Source organism: Gossypium raimondii, chromosome 5 (assembly GCF_025698545.1).
Source record: "Gossypium raimondii isolate GPD5lz chromosome 5, ASM2569854v1, whole genome shotgun sequence".
Lineage (NCBI taxonomy): Eukaryota > Viridiplantae > Streptophyta > Magnoliopsida > Malvales > Malvaceae > Gossypium > Gossypium raimondii.
The window spans coordinates 940527-956814 of NC_068569.1; the positions used below are offsets into that span (position 1 = coordinate 940527).

Here is a 16288-nt window from a genome sequence, read left to right on the forward strand (position 1 = left end):
GGATGCGAAGCTGATGTTTCTTTGGATGACATGGATCTTTCAGCTACACAACCGCAACCAGCTAGAAACCAATGTGAATTTACATTTTCAAAGAAGAAAAAAAAGATTTCTGATGCAAGTGATCATATTTCATCTACTTCATTTCATGATGCTGCCACTTTATTGGCGAAAAACATACAGACCGTTGGTGTTGAAATTAGTAGGAGTATTGCCTCCGAAGTGCTAATTCAACAAAAGTCAGAAATGACTATTCAAGAAAGAGCTCTAACATTATATCCAACATTATGTGAAGTAGAATGTTTAACTGAGGATGAGCTCTACCGCGCATTGAGCAAAATCCCAGATTATCCAACCTAAATGCTCATTTTCTTTAGTTTACCTTCTTCTGTGCGATTGGAATGGATCAGAAGATTTCTTGCCGACCATTAAAAATCATGGTTTTATTGATAATATTTTGGTAACTTTTTGTGTTTGTAATATTTGGATGGTATAATGACATGATAAAATGTCATTACAATGTTGTAATATTTTATAACATATGGATTATGACATATAAACTAATGAAATCATGTAAGTTTTTGTTAATATATGAATATTATGTTTGGATGTGAAATATAATTCTCAAGTTATTTATTACTTCTAATATTTTGTTTTTATTGTAGAATAATTAAATTATTTGTTTCACTAATGATATTTTGGCACATTAAATATATATTGCGTTTAAAAATAGTAAAGTAGATTATATATTATTTTATAGTATTATATATTATGATTTTTAATTCATATAATAATAATTATATTAAGAATTTTATTAAATTATATTTAATAATAATTTTGTTAAAATATAGTTAAATTATTTATAATTTTATTAAATTATTTTAATAATAAATTTATTAAAATTTAATAACAATAACAATAATCATCTACCTAAAAATTTTTGCTAAGGGTATTCTAGTCATTTTAGTTTTTTTCCTTATGCTATTACAATATCATTCTATTCAACCAAACATAAGAATACTATTATAGTTTTATTTCATTCTATTCAACCAAATAATTAAATTACTGATTACAATTTTATTTCATTACAATTTTATTCAATTATTTAAGTTGGAAAAAAAGTACCCGCAAAGAAGAGGCAAAAGCATCTAGTACTGAAATGATTTTGATTTTGACATTGGTAAGAATCACCGTTTTTTCAGAGTTCCTTTTTATCAAATCAACAAATCAAAGGAAGCAAGAACACGGGTATTTTATTTTTGATTTTGAATTTAGGCAAGCTTTTCCCTCGTTTCTCAGATCCCAAACTTCAAAGTCACGTAAAATCTACAGTACTCGAGTAAATCTAGATTTTACTTTAGTAAAAGAGTTTAATTAGTCTTTAACCTTTTTTTATTGAGATGTTACAATCTTTTAAACTTACGTTACTTTTTCTTCTTTTTATTTTCTGCTCAACATTTGATATTTGATTGTACGCAGCCAAAAAACCTTCAAGCATTAGTCGAAATATCTGTTGATCTTTAATAATTTATAGCAATAAATTAATTTATTTACTACAAAATAGTTATATTTTCAACTATTAAAATATAACGACACTTAGAGGTGCAGCTAAGGGGTTGGTAGGGCTCATCCCCTAAAATAATTTTTTTTATTTAGGTCTTTTGAATTTTTTTAAAAATTTAAATTAGTAAATGTAATATTACACTTAACTCCTTTAAAATAATAAAATTTGATTTAATCTTTTAAAATTTATAAATATATAGGCTATTAAAATGATGAAATTACATTTTACTATAGTAAAAATTAAAATGTAATTTTGAACCCCTAAAAGGAAATTCTAGCTTCATACGACGGTACCTTTTATATTATTGCTTCAAATTTATTTTAACATATCTATACATGCTTTATATATAGTTGCAAGTGTTGAGTGGAATGGTAATACACCTTTTAAGAGAAAATGTATGTTTGAATATTAGAGATTATGTTATTGAAAAGGACAATTTCAAATCATGAACATGAACTATAAAATACACATAAAAAAAATTGAATGAGCTAATTGTATTAATCGATCCGATATGTAATTACTTAAAAAGAAAATGCCTTTAAAAAAATTGAATTGAAACCTTGAATATGAACTATAAAATAGACTGAAGAATGTAAAATTGAATGAGTTAATTGTATTAATCATATCCGATATATAATTACTTAAAAAGAAGATGCCTTTTAAAAAATTGAATTGAAACCTTGAATATGAACTAGAACTATAAAATAGACATGAATAATAAAAAAATTGAATGAGTTAATTGTATTAATCGGATCCGATATGAAATTACTTAAAAAGAAAATGCCTTTTAAAAGTTGGCTTGAAACCTTGAACATAAACTATAAAATGTATATGAAGAATAAAAAATTGAATGAGTTAATTGTATTAATCGATCCGATATGTAATTACTTAAAAAGAAAATGTCTTTTAAAAAATTGACTTGAAAACTTTAAAATAACTTTAAAATAAATATGAAGAATAAAAATTAGTTATTGTATTAATTAGATCCAATATGAAAATTTCTATAAAAAAATGCTTTTAGAAAAATTACTGTATTCATATGTAAGAGAATACAATATTTCATTAGATTTCCTTACTGATTAAAATGCCATTTTCTTTACATCAATTGGAATTTGAGAACTAAGAATCTGTTTAATTTTTTTCTAAATTTAAAAGAACATAAAAAGGACTATAAAGATTTGAAATCTTCACTTACCAAAGCTTTAAAATTATTTAGCACAATTTTATGCTTTTTAAAATTATTTTGTAGCAAAATTAAAAAAAATCCATTGATTTTTAATTTTATTTTTGAAATTGCATGGCGGAGGAAATACAAATCAGATTTCATAATTTACTACTGTACAAAGACAGGCAACCAAAAAATAATTACCTAAAAAGAAAAATTACACATGGGTCAAAACTCAAAAGATTAAAAAAGTCAAAAAATAATGCGTGGAAGATGGAAGAAAGGAGTGGAAATAACAAAAGAAATTTAAAGAAGTTTAAACTGTAGCAGCGTCCCGCTCAAGCTCCTACGCTCTCCTCTCTCCTTTTATATCAAGCACACTCTGTGAAAACAACAGCTCACTCACGTATCGCTTTTCCCTTTTCTCTGAGATAATACGAAAAAAGGAAATACAAATAAAAGCATACAAACAAAGTGAGAATTTTTTTTAAAAGTTCCTCTCTCGACCTATCCGAACCTCTTCGTTTTCGATCTCGGAGTTCGTCGAAGCACAAGTAAGTAAGCTCGTCTCTGTATCTTCGAATACGAGTTTCGTTTTTTTTTTTCATTTTTAATATTGAATTGTAGTCGAATTTCAATTTGCATTACGTGTTTTGTCATGAATATTTAGTTTTTCTTTTTGCTTGGTTTTGCTTGGACATGAGTTGCTGATTTTTTGAAGAAAAGATATGATAAAATGTACTTGTTTAAGAATTAGGTTTTTGAGTTTCTGGTTTCTTTATTACCATAAAGAAAATGAAGAAAATGCATGAATCCTCTGTTTTGCTACCTTAAAACAAAAATCAGCTATGGAATTTTTCTAATTCATGTATTGAGAAAATATGATTGTTCAAATGGCACCGTCATTTTGAACTTTGAATTGCACAGTGATTCATTCTTTTATCAGGATGTTATTGCAAAAGATTCGTAGCTTAAATCTTATCTTGATTTGGATTTTTAAAGGTCTCAAATTCAAATCTGTGAAAATAGAAAATAGCGATTTCTTAAGACGCTTTAGGTCTTCATTTATACAAATCGGTACCGGAGAAAGAGCAAAACTGCAACACACACAGTAACATTATGTTGCAACTCCTCTTTAAATCCTCCAGGAAAAAAAATCTCTAGTCTCAAAAACAAGTAGCAACTTTATGCATGAAGCTAAGGTTTTTTGGATCGATAAGTTTTATGAAAATGGAAAATGGCGGCCTCTCATGAATCATAGGTTTATAGGAATATCGGTGACGGAAAGAGAGCCAAAACTGCAAAATACCAACAGTAAATCATGTTGCGGCGCCAATTTAAATCCTTGAGAAATTCATATTTCTACTGTCCGTAAGAAGTGCTTTATGTATTATATTAAGGGTTTTGGGGTCGATATATTATATATATATTTTGTACCGGAGAAAAAATTAGAAATATAAACATGGCTTATTCAAAAAAAGGAATATAAATATAGACTAATTGAAGTCATAGTTTTTGCTTTTTAAAAAAAAAAAAGTTATTTTCTAATGTGCTCATTCTTCTCACTATTTGACAACAATTTGGTGTTAGAATGCAGGTTCAATGACAAACTTTTCAATTTGAAAATCATACATCGCTCTGGGAAAAGGCAAGCAAGTATGAATAAAGAAAATGAACCTACCGAAGAAGTTGAAGAGCCTACAGGAAGAATTACGCGAGCAAGGTATAAAGCCTTGCGGGCGGCTGGAGGAATATGCTCCTCCTCAAAACCATCTTTCAAACAGGAACAGAAACGTGTTCTTCGATTGAACTCCAAAAGAGCAGCATCAGATGAGAACAAGGCTTCTGTGCCTGCTACGGTTGGCCTTCAGCCTAAAAGAAGGGCAGTGCTTAAAAATGTAACCAATGTCATCGATGACACTTTGTACATGGACTGCACAAATGCAACTAAAAATCGGGTGAGAAAATCAAATTTCTTCCTTTTTTTGTTGTCATGGAGTTCAGTCAGAAAATTTTCAGTGTACCAAATATTATATGCTGGATTAATATACATATTAAACAACTGAGAAGATTAAGTCCATCACTTCATCCTGATAACGGCCACAAGTGGAGGAATGATTTTTTCTTCTATTTATTCTCCTAGCAACAAAATACTCTTTGCTTACTACGTGCAATCCAAACTAAGAGTGCCTGTTGATATTGCTGGTTGACAGATCACCAAGCAGACCATTACAGACCATAGTGAGAAGAACACAGAAATGTTTGAGGATATTGCCATGGAAATCCCATCAGCTGAAGAGGATGTGAAAGCTAAATTAGCTGATTCCTTATCGAAAATAAGGATGGTGGAAACGCAAGAAATCACTTTACCAGTAATACCGGAGGAAAGAGAATTACTGGAATCTAAGTGTTGTGCAAAAGAACGTGCTACTGCAGATGCAATGCCTCCAAAACATGTTTCCGCAATGGATGTTGAAGTGCAAAGCCATCAGAAAATAGGTTTGTGCTCTATTTAAAATTCTCCATGTAATGGCATACCTCTATTTGAAAATAAAACCATCGGGTATCTAAGAAATGTCTTACCTCCGTTTTGGAAGAATAAGGTGTCAACACTGCTCTAAGGTTAACAGGCAATAAGAAAAAACTATTCTGTTTTTGGATCAAAATGTTCATTCATGTTAACGGACGGAACCCTTTTGTGAAAATTGGGCATTTTTATGAGTTTCATGATAAATACTAAACTGGCTAATATGAGACTGGTATTAGTAGAGTGGATAACCTCATTGTATGTATGGCTGTGTAGAAGTCACGTTGGCAGTTAGCCCCTAAAAATGTTGCCTTTGATTGGATAATGCAGATCAAAACGAGGCTTGCAAGAAACTAGGAGCCTCGAAAGATGTCGTGGATATTGATTCCAACCTAAAAGATCCTCAAGCATGTGGCTTGTATGCCCCAGACATATACAATAACATGCATGTTACTGAGGTTGGTGGTGCAATTTTCATTCACTTAATGCCAAATGTGATTGTCATACTTTCTGGTAATAGCACTCTAGTTTCATGGTGAACACTATTCTATCTTATTATTCAGTAAATTTTATTTGAAGCTGCTGCCTTTTTTCATTATTAAAATATTACTAATCTATCTTATTTTGGAAAACACTTGTACATCTGTTTTTACAAAGAAGGAATGTCACTTAGCTCGCAAAGTTTTGCTCTACCAGCAAAATAGTTGATGCTTATTTCTTGAGATTGTACTCTCTGCAGCTTAACCAAAGACCCTCAACAAATTATATGGAACAGTTGCAGCGGGATATTACCCCAAGCATGCGAGGAATTTTGGTTGACTGGTTAGTTGAGGTAAGTCAATATGGCTGCATCTCCCCTTCTTGAACGCTGGATAAGATGTGCTTGAGTGTATAAAGAGTTGGTTTTTTTCCCACTATTGTTAGGATGAGCTAAATTTTGGTCTAGTTGAAGTGCTTGCTATTTATTGTTTTTCATACGGTTTCAGGTTTCTGAAGAATATAAGTTAGTCCCAGACACGCTTTACCTCACCGTGAGCCTCATTGATCGTTTTCTTTCTCACAATTTTATAGAAAAACAAAGGCTCCAGCTACTTGGCGTTGCTTGCATGCTAATTGCCTCGTAAGTTCTTTAGTTTGCTTCTGCTCCTAGTACATAATGGAATAAGTTTCACAAAAATTCAAATATCATTAGTACAATTCTTATCAGCAAAGAACTACGTTTTATAAATCTGTTCTGACGATAGTAACTGTTGATCATGATGATGTCAACAACATTAATGAATCTGGTCTCTCTCGTGTGTACTCAATTCTATCTTGGATATGCATGCGTGAGAAAGGGAGATTTTAATTTTCTCTTTGGATCTCTGGTAGGTTGAAAAGTTACATATCTGTTGAGGTTCATACACGCACCCAACACTTGAATGAGTTTGCTAACATTTGCATCATTGGTTATTATTATCTCTCGGAGTCTTTATTTAGGGATTCTGACTGCTTTTCTTTTATGGTTTGAAGAAAGTATGAAGAGATTTGTGCACCAAGAGTGGAAGAATTTTGCTTCATCACTGATAATACCTACACAAGAGAAGAGGTATAATCTTCTTTAGTTGCTTAATCTTGCAAATAGCAGTCATTGACTTGTGCTTTGCCATCATTTTCTGCTTCTTAGACCACATGCTTAATGTAAAGAGTAAAGTAAAAATGTGAGTGAGTGAATTCTGTATTGATTGACATAGGTTGGGATATACATCTAGGGAGTAATCAGAGTCCTCAACAACTAATAGGATAAAAAAAAATCAAATGTTAAAACAAAAGATAGAATCAGAAAATTAGATTTAAAAATAAATGAGATAAAAACAAAAATTCAAAATTTAAAGACATTTTGAAAATGTCAATCCTCGTTATTCTAGACTTCTAGACTTCCCTTGACTCCCATCAAATCAACCTTCTTAAGACCTCCTTCAGAGCTTTAGTCATTATACTGCACATTAACAAATAGTTAACACTTTCATTTTAGTCGATGCTGGAAAATTCTCATCTTGGTATTCTGAGCGCATCTCAACAGTTCTGTAACTTTTGGGCACTCTTTGATTCAAATAGAAGGTAGCATGATGGATCTAAGTTCGCCAAAAGGACATTGTATTTTGTGGAAGGACATAACTAAATAACAATTACTCTGGCATTAAAATCTTACTGCAAAACTAAACAACTTGCAGAGGATTTTTTTGTTTGTTAGGAAACCACAAGTATTCCCAAAGGAACTTGCCTTGTGGAAAAGCTAACCACTTGTGAGGTCTATTCCTCATGTAAGTTTAACTCTATAAGGCCTCCTTGTAAATTATGCCCAACTCTCAACACATTTCTTAGTCTCAATAACACTTTTATTCATTCATGTAATTAAAAATAAAACCCGCTCTGGTCTATGGTTTAGATTGAGTCATTTTACGAGGAATTCCCTAAATTTCTAAAAACGGTTCCTTACATGCTGTATATTTGTTACATTCTATGTATTTGGTGGTATTCCGACATCTCATTCAGACATGAATATGGGAATATATATTACCCTCCATATATGAAATACCTCTGCCGAAAATATATCCATATCCGAGTAACATGGCTGCAAGGTTCCTGATTCTAATTGCATGATAGGTGCTGAAAATGGAGAGCAAAGTTCTAAACTTCTTGTATTTTCAGTTGTCAGTTCCAACCACAAAAACATTTCTCAGGTAACTAACACCACCTTCTAACTCTACTTTGAATACCACCAAATAATTAAGTAAACCATAAGCCTAATTTTTTGTTTTTCCAGGAGATTCATTCAAGCAGCACAAGCAAGTTACAAGGTATTATATCTGGGAAATCAGTATCTACATTTCTCTATAAAACTTGAAAAAAGTAATATGAGAAAAACCTGATTTATGTTTCCATCAACTTGATGTACAGGTTCCTTGTTTAGAACTAGAGTTCTTAGCCAAGTATTTAGCAGAGTTGACTCTTCTTGAGTACAGCTTCTTAAAGTTCTTACCTTCAAACATCGCTGCATCTGCTGTTTTCCTTGCCAGATGGACTCTCAATCAATCAGACCATCCATGGGTATAGTTGATCCCTCATTAAGTTATCTTTTTCATCTTTACATGATTATAAAGTTTCTGAAGGAGACATTTTCTGTCTTTTTTTCTTTAAGCAGAACCCAACCCTGGAGCATTACACTAGTTATAAAGCATCAGAGCTGAAAAATACGGTTCTTGCATTGGAAGATCTGCAGCTCAACACTAATGGTTGCTCCCTGAATGCTATACGCGAGAAGTATAGGCAACAGAAGGTAAAATTTTATGCATGCAACTTGGTTTGTATCCAAGATTAGACCTGTGGTGGATTGGGCCGGGCTGGGGGCTGGCTCAATTTTAAAATTTATAAATTTTTAAAAATATTTTTATTTTAAATTTAATTATAAAATATATGAATATGAATATAAAATAATATATTTTTTAGGGGAGGCATCCACTTATATATGTGTAAAACTTACTATTAATATTTTAATAATCCAACCGTTCAATTTATCAATATAATTGTACTTGTCATGCATTTAAAATTTTGAATCGATCCTATATCTCTATCATATTGATCTAAAACAGTGATATATTAATATTTATTGAACGATTGAAAGTTATTTATGTAAAAAATAGTTAGAAAATTTTAATTTACATCAAAATTGACATATAAATAAAATATAAAATGTAACGTTGGATCATTTAAATATTAATTGTATAAAGGATATTTAAAGGGTCTAAAATTACTTTAATTTTAGACTGATGTAAGTGAACCGTTTTCTTATTTTAAACATTTTATTGTTTTTAAAATAATGATATGGATTATTTAAGTGGATTGAATTATAAGTTTAGGTTTTATGAACAAGTTTATCTAAGATAAATATACTTATTTTTTCTTTCAATTTTCATATATTTTGAAGAGTTTATATTCCTATCCATGTGTGGATGTATGAGATACAAATCTTGTACATGGTTACTTTAAGAAAATGAAAAACGAATAACATAATTTCTGTATTCACATGATATTATTTGGAAGCCAAAATTTTATTCAATGATACGTGCATGTATTATTTTGACCATCATTCTAATAAATTTGGTTTTTCTTTCTTTCTATCATGACAGTTCAAATGTGTAGCAATGATGACTTCCCCGGAAAGTGTTGGATCAGTCTTTTTAAGATGAAGAAGAAAGCTGATTTTATGTTCTAAACCATTCCCCCTCTTGGAGAATGAATCTGATCCAAATATTTAAAAATATTACTTTTTTTTTTTTTTAAAGTTGTCCGTTTTGTTGTAACATTTTGTCTGTCAAGTTCTGGTGCTTCCAGACCTACTGTAACCTTGTAACATTCTACACCATCGATCTTTATTTTCTTTTGTCTTTTAGAGCTTTCTTTCTTCGATCGGACTAGTCCAAGGGCAATGGAAAATTGGAATTAAATTTGAATAGCAGTATTTGTTTCTAATATTATTAAATCTCATAAATTTTAAAAAGAAAGCACTATAAAAATTCGATTTGTTTAGTAAATAAATATTATACAATAAGTTTGTCTGTATGCGAATTTTTTAGCTATGTTTGCATACGATTATACAATAGTTTTAATATATGTCTTATATTTGTATTTAAAGTTTTCAGCAACTTTTCTTTCTTTCATCTTAAAGAAATTTTTAAAAAAATAAACATGAATTTTAATTCAATGTGTAATCTTATACATAAATTTTGATTTTATATAATTTTATATATGATATTTAAATTTGATTTAATTTTTATAAATAACTATTACCATTATTGATAAAATATTATTTTATGATTATATGTTATATATACAATATTTATTTAATATAAAATAAATTGATATATTATTTTTATATACATACAAAATAAAATTTAATATGCACATTTGCATGAGAGTATATTAAAACAAATAATGCAACTATAATAAAACATTTAACACCGTTATTACCCCAAATCTCTTATTTAAAACACACCATTGTGATAATTTTATTACATCATTTATAATTTTATAATAATATCAGAAGTAAAAAATAATTTATTCTAAAAAAGAAAATCCTTAAATACACTCACTAAATCTGAAAAGTCAAAAAAGTGTTTTCAATGTTGTCCAAGTGTTGGCATCTCTTTAAAAAAAAAAAACTTAAAAAGAAAATAAAACAAAATGATTTTCGCAAGTGTCCAAAACTGGAGACACAAGCCCTAGGGTTCAAGATTGCAGGAAGAGGTTTCAAGACATTAAAAGAAAGTTGCATTCAAACAGTAAAGGTTCAAGCCATTTAAAAAGAAGAATCTTGAATTCAAAATCCAAATGTTTCTTAAATCAGTTATAAATAAAATAAAGGCAGAAAATAAAATCTTCTATCTACTCTTTTTATGGCAAAAAACGTGTGATTTCAGCACTTCCTTGACTAGAAACACGTGATATCCCCTCGTCTAAGATGCCCATACTCTTATTTTATTTTATAAAAAACAAATAGTAATTTTAAAATATGAAAAGGAAAATGTAAACTTTAAACTGAATAATTTGATACAGTTTAAATATGAAAAAACACTGTTTCATTTAAATAAGTCTGTGCTTTTCTTTAACATCTAAATAAACCTTTTTTATCTTCTGATTTGTATTTAATTAACGTTTATTTTTCAAATAAAATATCGATTTATATTAAAATTTTATTTATACGTAAATTACTAAATGTTATGAACTTAAAAGTATAAATTCGAAAATTTTAATCTAGATTCTAATAATTAATTAAAATTATCTCACCAATAAAACTTTAGATATTTAATAAAATTTAAGGTCGGTAAAAAATTATGTGTGAATTAATTAATTAAATTAATTAATCTGAGTTAAAAGATAATTTATTTAGCCATATTTATAATCGTTGACTTAAATAAAAACTATATATATTTAAGCAAATTTAGGATTGGATTAAACAAAGAAAGAAAGCTTACGTTTAATATAAACAAACAAAGAAAGAGCCATTCATAGCTTTGGATAGAGATTCTTATTGTGATTAAAGCCGATCAAATTGCTGGTTGATGGAGCCCAATTACTGCTTGCCTGCTTGTATTAGATGGACAACTCTATGATTTAGGATAAGGAAAAACAACAACAAAGTTTTAATTCAGCGGCCGAATTTAATATTGGTGTGGGATTGTGGGTTCAAATTTGGTAACTTTTTTTCCTTCCATGCACTCAAATAGATAAATTTATTATAGAGTTGTTTGTATTAATAGTTATTATATTTCATTTTTGTTATGATTTTACACATGATAATATATATTTTAAGATTAAAAAATAATGGGTTTAGTAGTTATTATTTTATTAGGATTAAAATTTTTAAATTTGAAAAATATAAAATTAAAAATGAATAAATTAAAGTATAAAGATTAAATTCATAATTTATGAATAATATAAGGACTAATAACATAAATTAAAATTTTATATAAAAATATAAAATATTTATTTTATATTATGTTTTCAAATTATCAACTTGAAAAATTAATTATATTGCGTGATGAGAGAAGTACAAAAGTTGAAGAGAAAAAAGAGTTAAAATATGACACAAGTTTTTAAATTTTAAATTTAATTTATATATTTTTAGAGATTAAAATTTAGGTCTAATTATTAATATGTCAAAATTTTTAATTAAATTCAAGTTTATTATGATACTATTTTTTAATTATATTGTATTATGTGAGTATTTTTATTTTAAAATATCACACAATAAATTTAATAAAATTTAATAGTGTTAAATTTAAACTTTAGAATATAAAAATAGAGAAATTAAAAAGTACAAAGATTGATGAGATATTTAGAAAAGAAAAAGCAATCGAAGTTGTATTTGAAAATTTTTAAGATAAAAAACAAAGGGAAGAGGTAGTCTTATTATGGTATTTTTCCGAAGATACTTATCCAAGCAAATGAAGGAGGTCCAATCCTTACACTGTAGTCTTATTATTATATCTCAGTAGAAGAAAAAAAATACCTAAAAATAGCAAAAAGACGCGCTATCACATCACGCGCCATTTCTAATGCTGAAGAAGGCACCATCATCATCATCATTGTTGTCGTCTCATTTACTAACTCAACGTCGTCACTCGTTTCTTCTTCTCCGTTTCACTTCTGGGCTTCAAACAGTCTCAAATCTAACTTTCCCCAGTTCAATCCCTTTCCGGTATGATTTTCTCTTTATGTTTGCCTTCTTTGTTTCATTCATTTATATTTGATTGTTTTTTTTTTTAATTATTGTTGCTTTAGATTGAAATTTTTGTTACTCTTGGGAGGTTCTTTGAGTGAGGATTGGTGATATTTTGTTTCCCAGGTTTCAAATTGATAGTTTTTAAATATTAGTCAAGGCTTCACTTTGTACGGCTCAAAAGGGGGGGGGGGGCATAGAGATTCGTGTTGATCGAGGAACCGAGTTTATTTGTTTAAGGGGCAAGGTATTGATTCGATCTCAAGAGCGGTTGCTAATTGGCTTCAATTTGAATAGATTTTTAAGTAGTACATAAATTAGAGCTTGTTATAGGAATGGGGTTTCCCACTTTTGATTTTATTGAAGAAGAAAACAAGAAAGAGAACTAATAGGAATAAGAAATTTTATGCAGCTAAAGGAACTGTAATAGTCGCCCTCGAGTTTATCACCACCATTTTGGTTTTCCTTGCCTTTTTATAGGGTGGGTGGATGCCGCCGGAGTGACGGCTTGGGGGTGGGGTGTTGCTATGGTGAATAGCCCTTGAACCTAAGTTAAGAGTGAAGTTGTTACCGATGTTATTTTAGTTAAGATTTTTGAAAGAACTTGATTTGGCTTTTCCTCATCTCCGCATTTTTTTTGAGCCGAAATTTCAAATGAGCAATGGATATGTATTGCTTAAACCTGAATTCCACCCTTAAACTTCTTGTTTGTCATAAGAAAGTGTCTGAGGCCTTTGCTTGGTTAAGGGTCCTCTGGTGCCAGGATTTAAGGCAAATCCACTTTGACATTATGTTGGTGTGCAGTTTGATTATATCAGCTTGATTATAATAGGAGAGTGCGAATATCTGCAATAAGGCATCTAAACATGATTGATTATATCAGTTTTATTATGGGACAAATTATACTTTGATTATATATGTTTCCCTTTTCATTTATTAACTAGGTTTTGAAAAGCCCAAGGGAGCCAAGCCTTTTTATTAGTTCTCTTGATGGGGATTTATGTTCTTTTCTTTTTTTGGATTTTGTGGGTTCTTATTATAAAAACAATAGGTTCAATAATTTTGCCTTTTCATTTTGATTTATTCTTAGCTACTATTATTAGTGTCCCAAAGGGCTAGAAAATGTTGACATTTTTTTTGTTCTGATTTAGTAACATTTTTCGTTCTCAAGGGAACAATTGTTAATATATCTATCTTATGGTGGCAAATAATTAAGTCAATCATCAGAACTTGACAAATACGAGGGACGAAAGTGCTCATTGTTTCGGCACAGTTAACAAAGTGGTACATACACAAGGTTTCTATGCTTTCGTCATTTCCAGTTGTGTTGGTGATCTTAGATGGATGTTTCCTCTTTGGAACTGCATTCCGAAAATCAAACTGAGACCTGTCCATTGTTAATGGAGCGATCAGACAACTTTAGTGAACATGCTATTGACATACTGACGAGTAGTGATACTTCATCAAACTTGTCTCGTGAAACAACTTCGAATGGTTTGGATGTCTTCCAGCGTGAAGACGGACCTTCTAGTAGTACAAGAGTGATAGGTTCTCAACCTTCAACATCTTCTTCCAATGGCACAAACTCAAGAACCCCTTCTGTTGTCAGGAGAGGGGAAGCCCGTCGTCGTCGGAGTCCATTGAATTCTGGTTTGTGGATTTCTATTGAACTAGTTCTTACAGTGAGCCAGATTGTAGCATCTGTTATTGTCCTGGCTTTGTCAAGGAATGAGCATCCCCGTACACCGTTGTTTGCATGGATTGTGGGTTATGCTTCTGGTTGTGTAGCAACCCTCCCTCTTCTTTATTGGCGTTATCGGCATCGTAACCAGGCTTCTGAGCAAGACTCAGCTCAACATCGCAACACTTCACGCATTAATGTCCCTGCCGGACCCTTTTCTCTCTCTGTCACTAGGACTACTGATGGGGCTGATCATCATACTGCAACTACAAGTAGTAGAGGTGGTCAAAGTGCAGGAGTTACAAGTGCAAGGTATAATTTACTTATTGTTAGTCTGAAATGACATACAAGTGCATGGTATAAGCTTTCTTTTTTCTGGCAACAATACCAGTTAGTTGCTGATCAGCTGGTTTTTATCCTGCAGAATTAAGGCACTAGTTGAATACTTCAAAATGGTTTTAGATTGCTTCTTTGCTGTTTGGTTTGTGGTTGGCAATGTCTGGATCTTTGGTGGGCATTCATCTGCAAATGAGGCTCCTAACATGTACAGGTACACGGGCCTAGTGGCATTTTTTGTGTTTAACTTTGATTTATACCTTTTTCTGAGAGTTTATCCTTTTTTGGCTTGCAGGTTATGTATAGTTTTTCTTGCGATTAGTTGTATTGGATACGCAATGCCCTTCATTCTATGTGCCACGATCTGCTGTTGCCTGCCTTGTATTATTTCTGTCCTTGGGTTTAGAGAGGACCTATCACAGACCAGAGGTGCCACTTCCGAATCCATAAATGCTTTACCTACTTACAAGTTCAAGGCGAAGAAAAGTAGAAATGGTGATGGTAGGGAAATAAACTTGGGTGCCGGTGAGGGTGGTGTTGTAGCTGCCGGAACTGAAAAGGAACGTGTCATCTCTGGAGAAGATGCAGTGAGTGTTTCTTTTGATTATTGTTTACACAATTCAGTTACATGTCTTACGGGTCCGGTAAATAAAAAGCACAGATCTCTCTTTGCATATTTTGAGTTGAAATTCATGATTGAAGGTATCATAGACGATGTGTTAGCATATTTAATATTTAACATATACATTCTCCTCTGATTTATTGAACTATTTTGAGCACATCATATCATTTGGGTTCTGAAACTGAGCAGCTTTGTTAAGTTGTGATCCCAGACGACCAAATAAGACTATGCACTGTTTGATTCTGCGATACCATAGTAGCTCAGTTAAAGATGTGATGATATTTAGAAATTTACTTGGGACTGATCAATGAGACCTTATAGTCTGCTGGTTTGCTTTTTCTTTTTGTGAATATTTTCGTCTTCAGATACGTACTGATACAACGGCACTGCTGGGATTTTATACAGATCTGCTGCATTTGTTTGGCGAAATACGCAAACAACGATGAGTTAAGGGAGTTGCCATGTTCTCATTTCATGCACAAGGAATGTGTTGACAAATGGCTTAAGATCAATGCTTCCTGCCCTCTTTGCAAGAGCGAGGTTGGCGAGAACTTACTGGACGCAATCTCGGGTACAAGTGCCACCATCTTGAGTTCTCTCTCTGGACCGAATGACAACCAGCGACGAGGAGAAAGGAGGACTGGTAACAGTTATACCAGCTCCAGCTCCAGCTCCAGCTCCATGTTTTAATATTATAATGATGATGTAATAAAAAAATAGAGCAGTATGATACATTTAATGCTTTGGAATTGCAAGGTGTCTATGGTGATTGCATGAATCACTTTTGTTAAATGAAATTTGATTAGCGACATAATTGATATATAGATATATTGCAGAATTGGCAAGAATTTCTGGTTTTTGCATTTAAAGATAATTGTAATTTGTACCGTGGGCTTAGGAAGTAATGAGAAAAATGATGAATCTTTTGAACTTTTCCTCGTAGTCTTCCCTGCTTAGTAGATTTTCTTCATTTTTCTGACTTCAAAGCAATGAAATTTTAAGGGACATCCACTCCTCAATTTTTTGTTTTTGGATAAGTATATTGATTATGATAATCTAATTTACCTTAACTATAGGTAGTATTATGATGTAAACAAAATGCATGTATATGATGAAAAATATCAATTAATTGTAA

At 31.0% G+C, this 16288-nt stretch overlaps 2 protein-coding genes across 6 annotated transcripts; both read left to right on the forward strand.

Moving 5' to 3' along the window:
- Nucleotides 1-3110: 3110 nt before the first annotated feature.
- Nucleotides 3111-9748, forward strand: LOC105770768 (cyclin-A2-2). 2 transcript variants are annotated; one of them, XM_012592106.2, is made up of 12 exons: nucleotides 3111-3280; nucleotides 4317-4684; nucleotides 4940-5225; nucleotides 5584-5711; nucleotides 5993-6085; nucleotides 6240-6373; nucleotides 6766-6841; nucleotides 7900-7976; nucleotides 8060-8093; nucleotides 8194-8343; nucleotides 8438-8572; nucleotides 9423-9748. In XM_012592106.2, the coding sequence occupies exons 2-12, from the start codon at nucleotides 4385-4387 to the stop codon at nucleotides 9480-9482; spliced, it is 1473 nt and encodes a 490-aa protein (XP_012447560.1). In that variant the 5' UTR covers nucleotides 3111-3280; nucleotides 4317-4384; the 3' UTR covers nucleotides 9483-9748. The 2 variants fall into 2 exon arrangements, with proteins under 2 accessions (XP_012447560.1, XP_012447561.1); XM_012592107.2 differs by having other exon boundaries at nucleotides 4324-4684.
- Nucleotides 9749-12241: 2493 nt separating this feature from the next.
- Nucleotides 12242-16083, forward strand: LOC105769587 (E3 ubiquitin-protein ligase At1g12760). Of its 4 annotated transcripts, none has more exons than XM_052631374.1 (5): nucleotides 12242-12493; nucleotides 13731-14507; nucleotides 14620-14745; nucleotides 14827-15118; nucleotides 15519-15750. In XM_052631374.1, exons 2-5 carry the CDS (start codon nucleotides 13855-13857, stop codon nucleotides 15597-15599), a joined length of 1152 nt encoding a protein of 383 aa, XP_052487334.1. In that variant the 5' UTR covers nucleotides 12242-12493; nucleotides 13731-13854; the 3' UTR covers nucleotides 15600-15750. The 4 variants fall into 4 exon arrangements, with proteins under 4 accessions (XP_052487334.1, XP_012445769.1, XP_012445771.1 ...); XM_012590315.2 differs by having other exon boundaries at nucleotides 12249-12493; nucleotides 13686-14507; nucleotides 15559-16083; XM_012590317.2 differs by having other exon boundaries at nucleotides 12249-12493; nucleotides 15559-16083.
- The last annotated feature ends 205 nt before the right edge of the window (nucleotides 16084-16288 follow it).

Coding starts and splice junctions, on each gene's coding strand:
- LOC105770768 (XM_012592106.2), top strand. CDS start 4,385: ATGAATAAAGAAAATGAACCTACCGAAGAAGTTGAAGAGCCTACAGGA. Junction 4,685..4,939: donor CAAATGCAACTAAAAATCGG/GTGAGAAAATCA, acceptor GCTGGTTGACAG/ATCACCAAGCAGACCATTAC. Junction 5,226..5,583: donor GCAAAGCCATCAGAAAATAG/GTTTGTGCTCTA, acceptor TGGATAATGCAG/ATCAAAACGAGGCTTGCAAG.
- LOC105769587 (XM_012590315.2), top strand. CDS start 13,855: ATGGATGTTTCCTCTTTGGAACTGCATTCCGAAAATCAAACTGAGACC. Junction 14,508..14,619: donor GCAGGAGTTACAAGTGCAAG/GTATAATTTACT, acceptor TTTATCCTGCAG/AATTAAGGCACTAGTTGAAT. Junction 14,746..14,826: donor GAGGCTCCTAACATGTACAG/GTACACGGGCCT, acceptor TTTGGCTTGCAG/GTTATGTATAGTTTTTCTTG.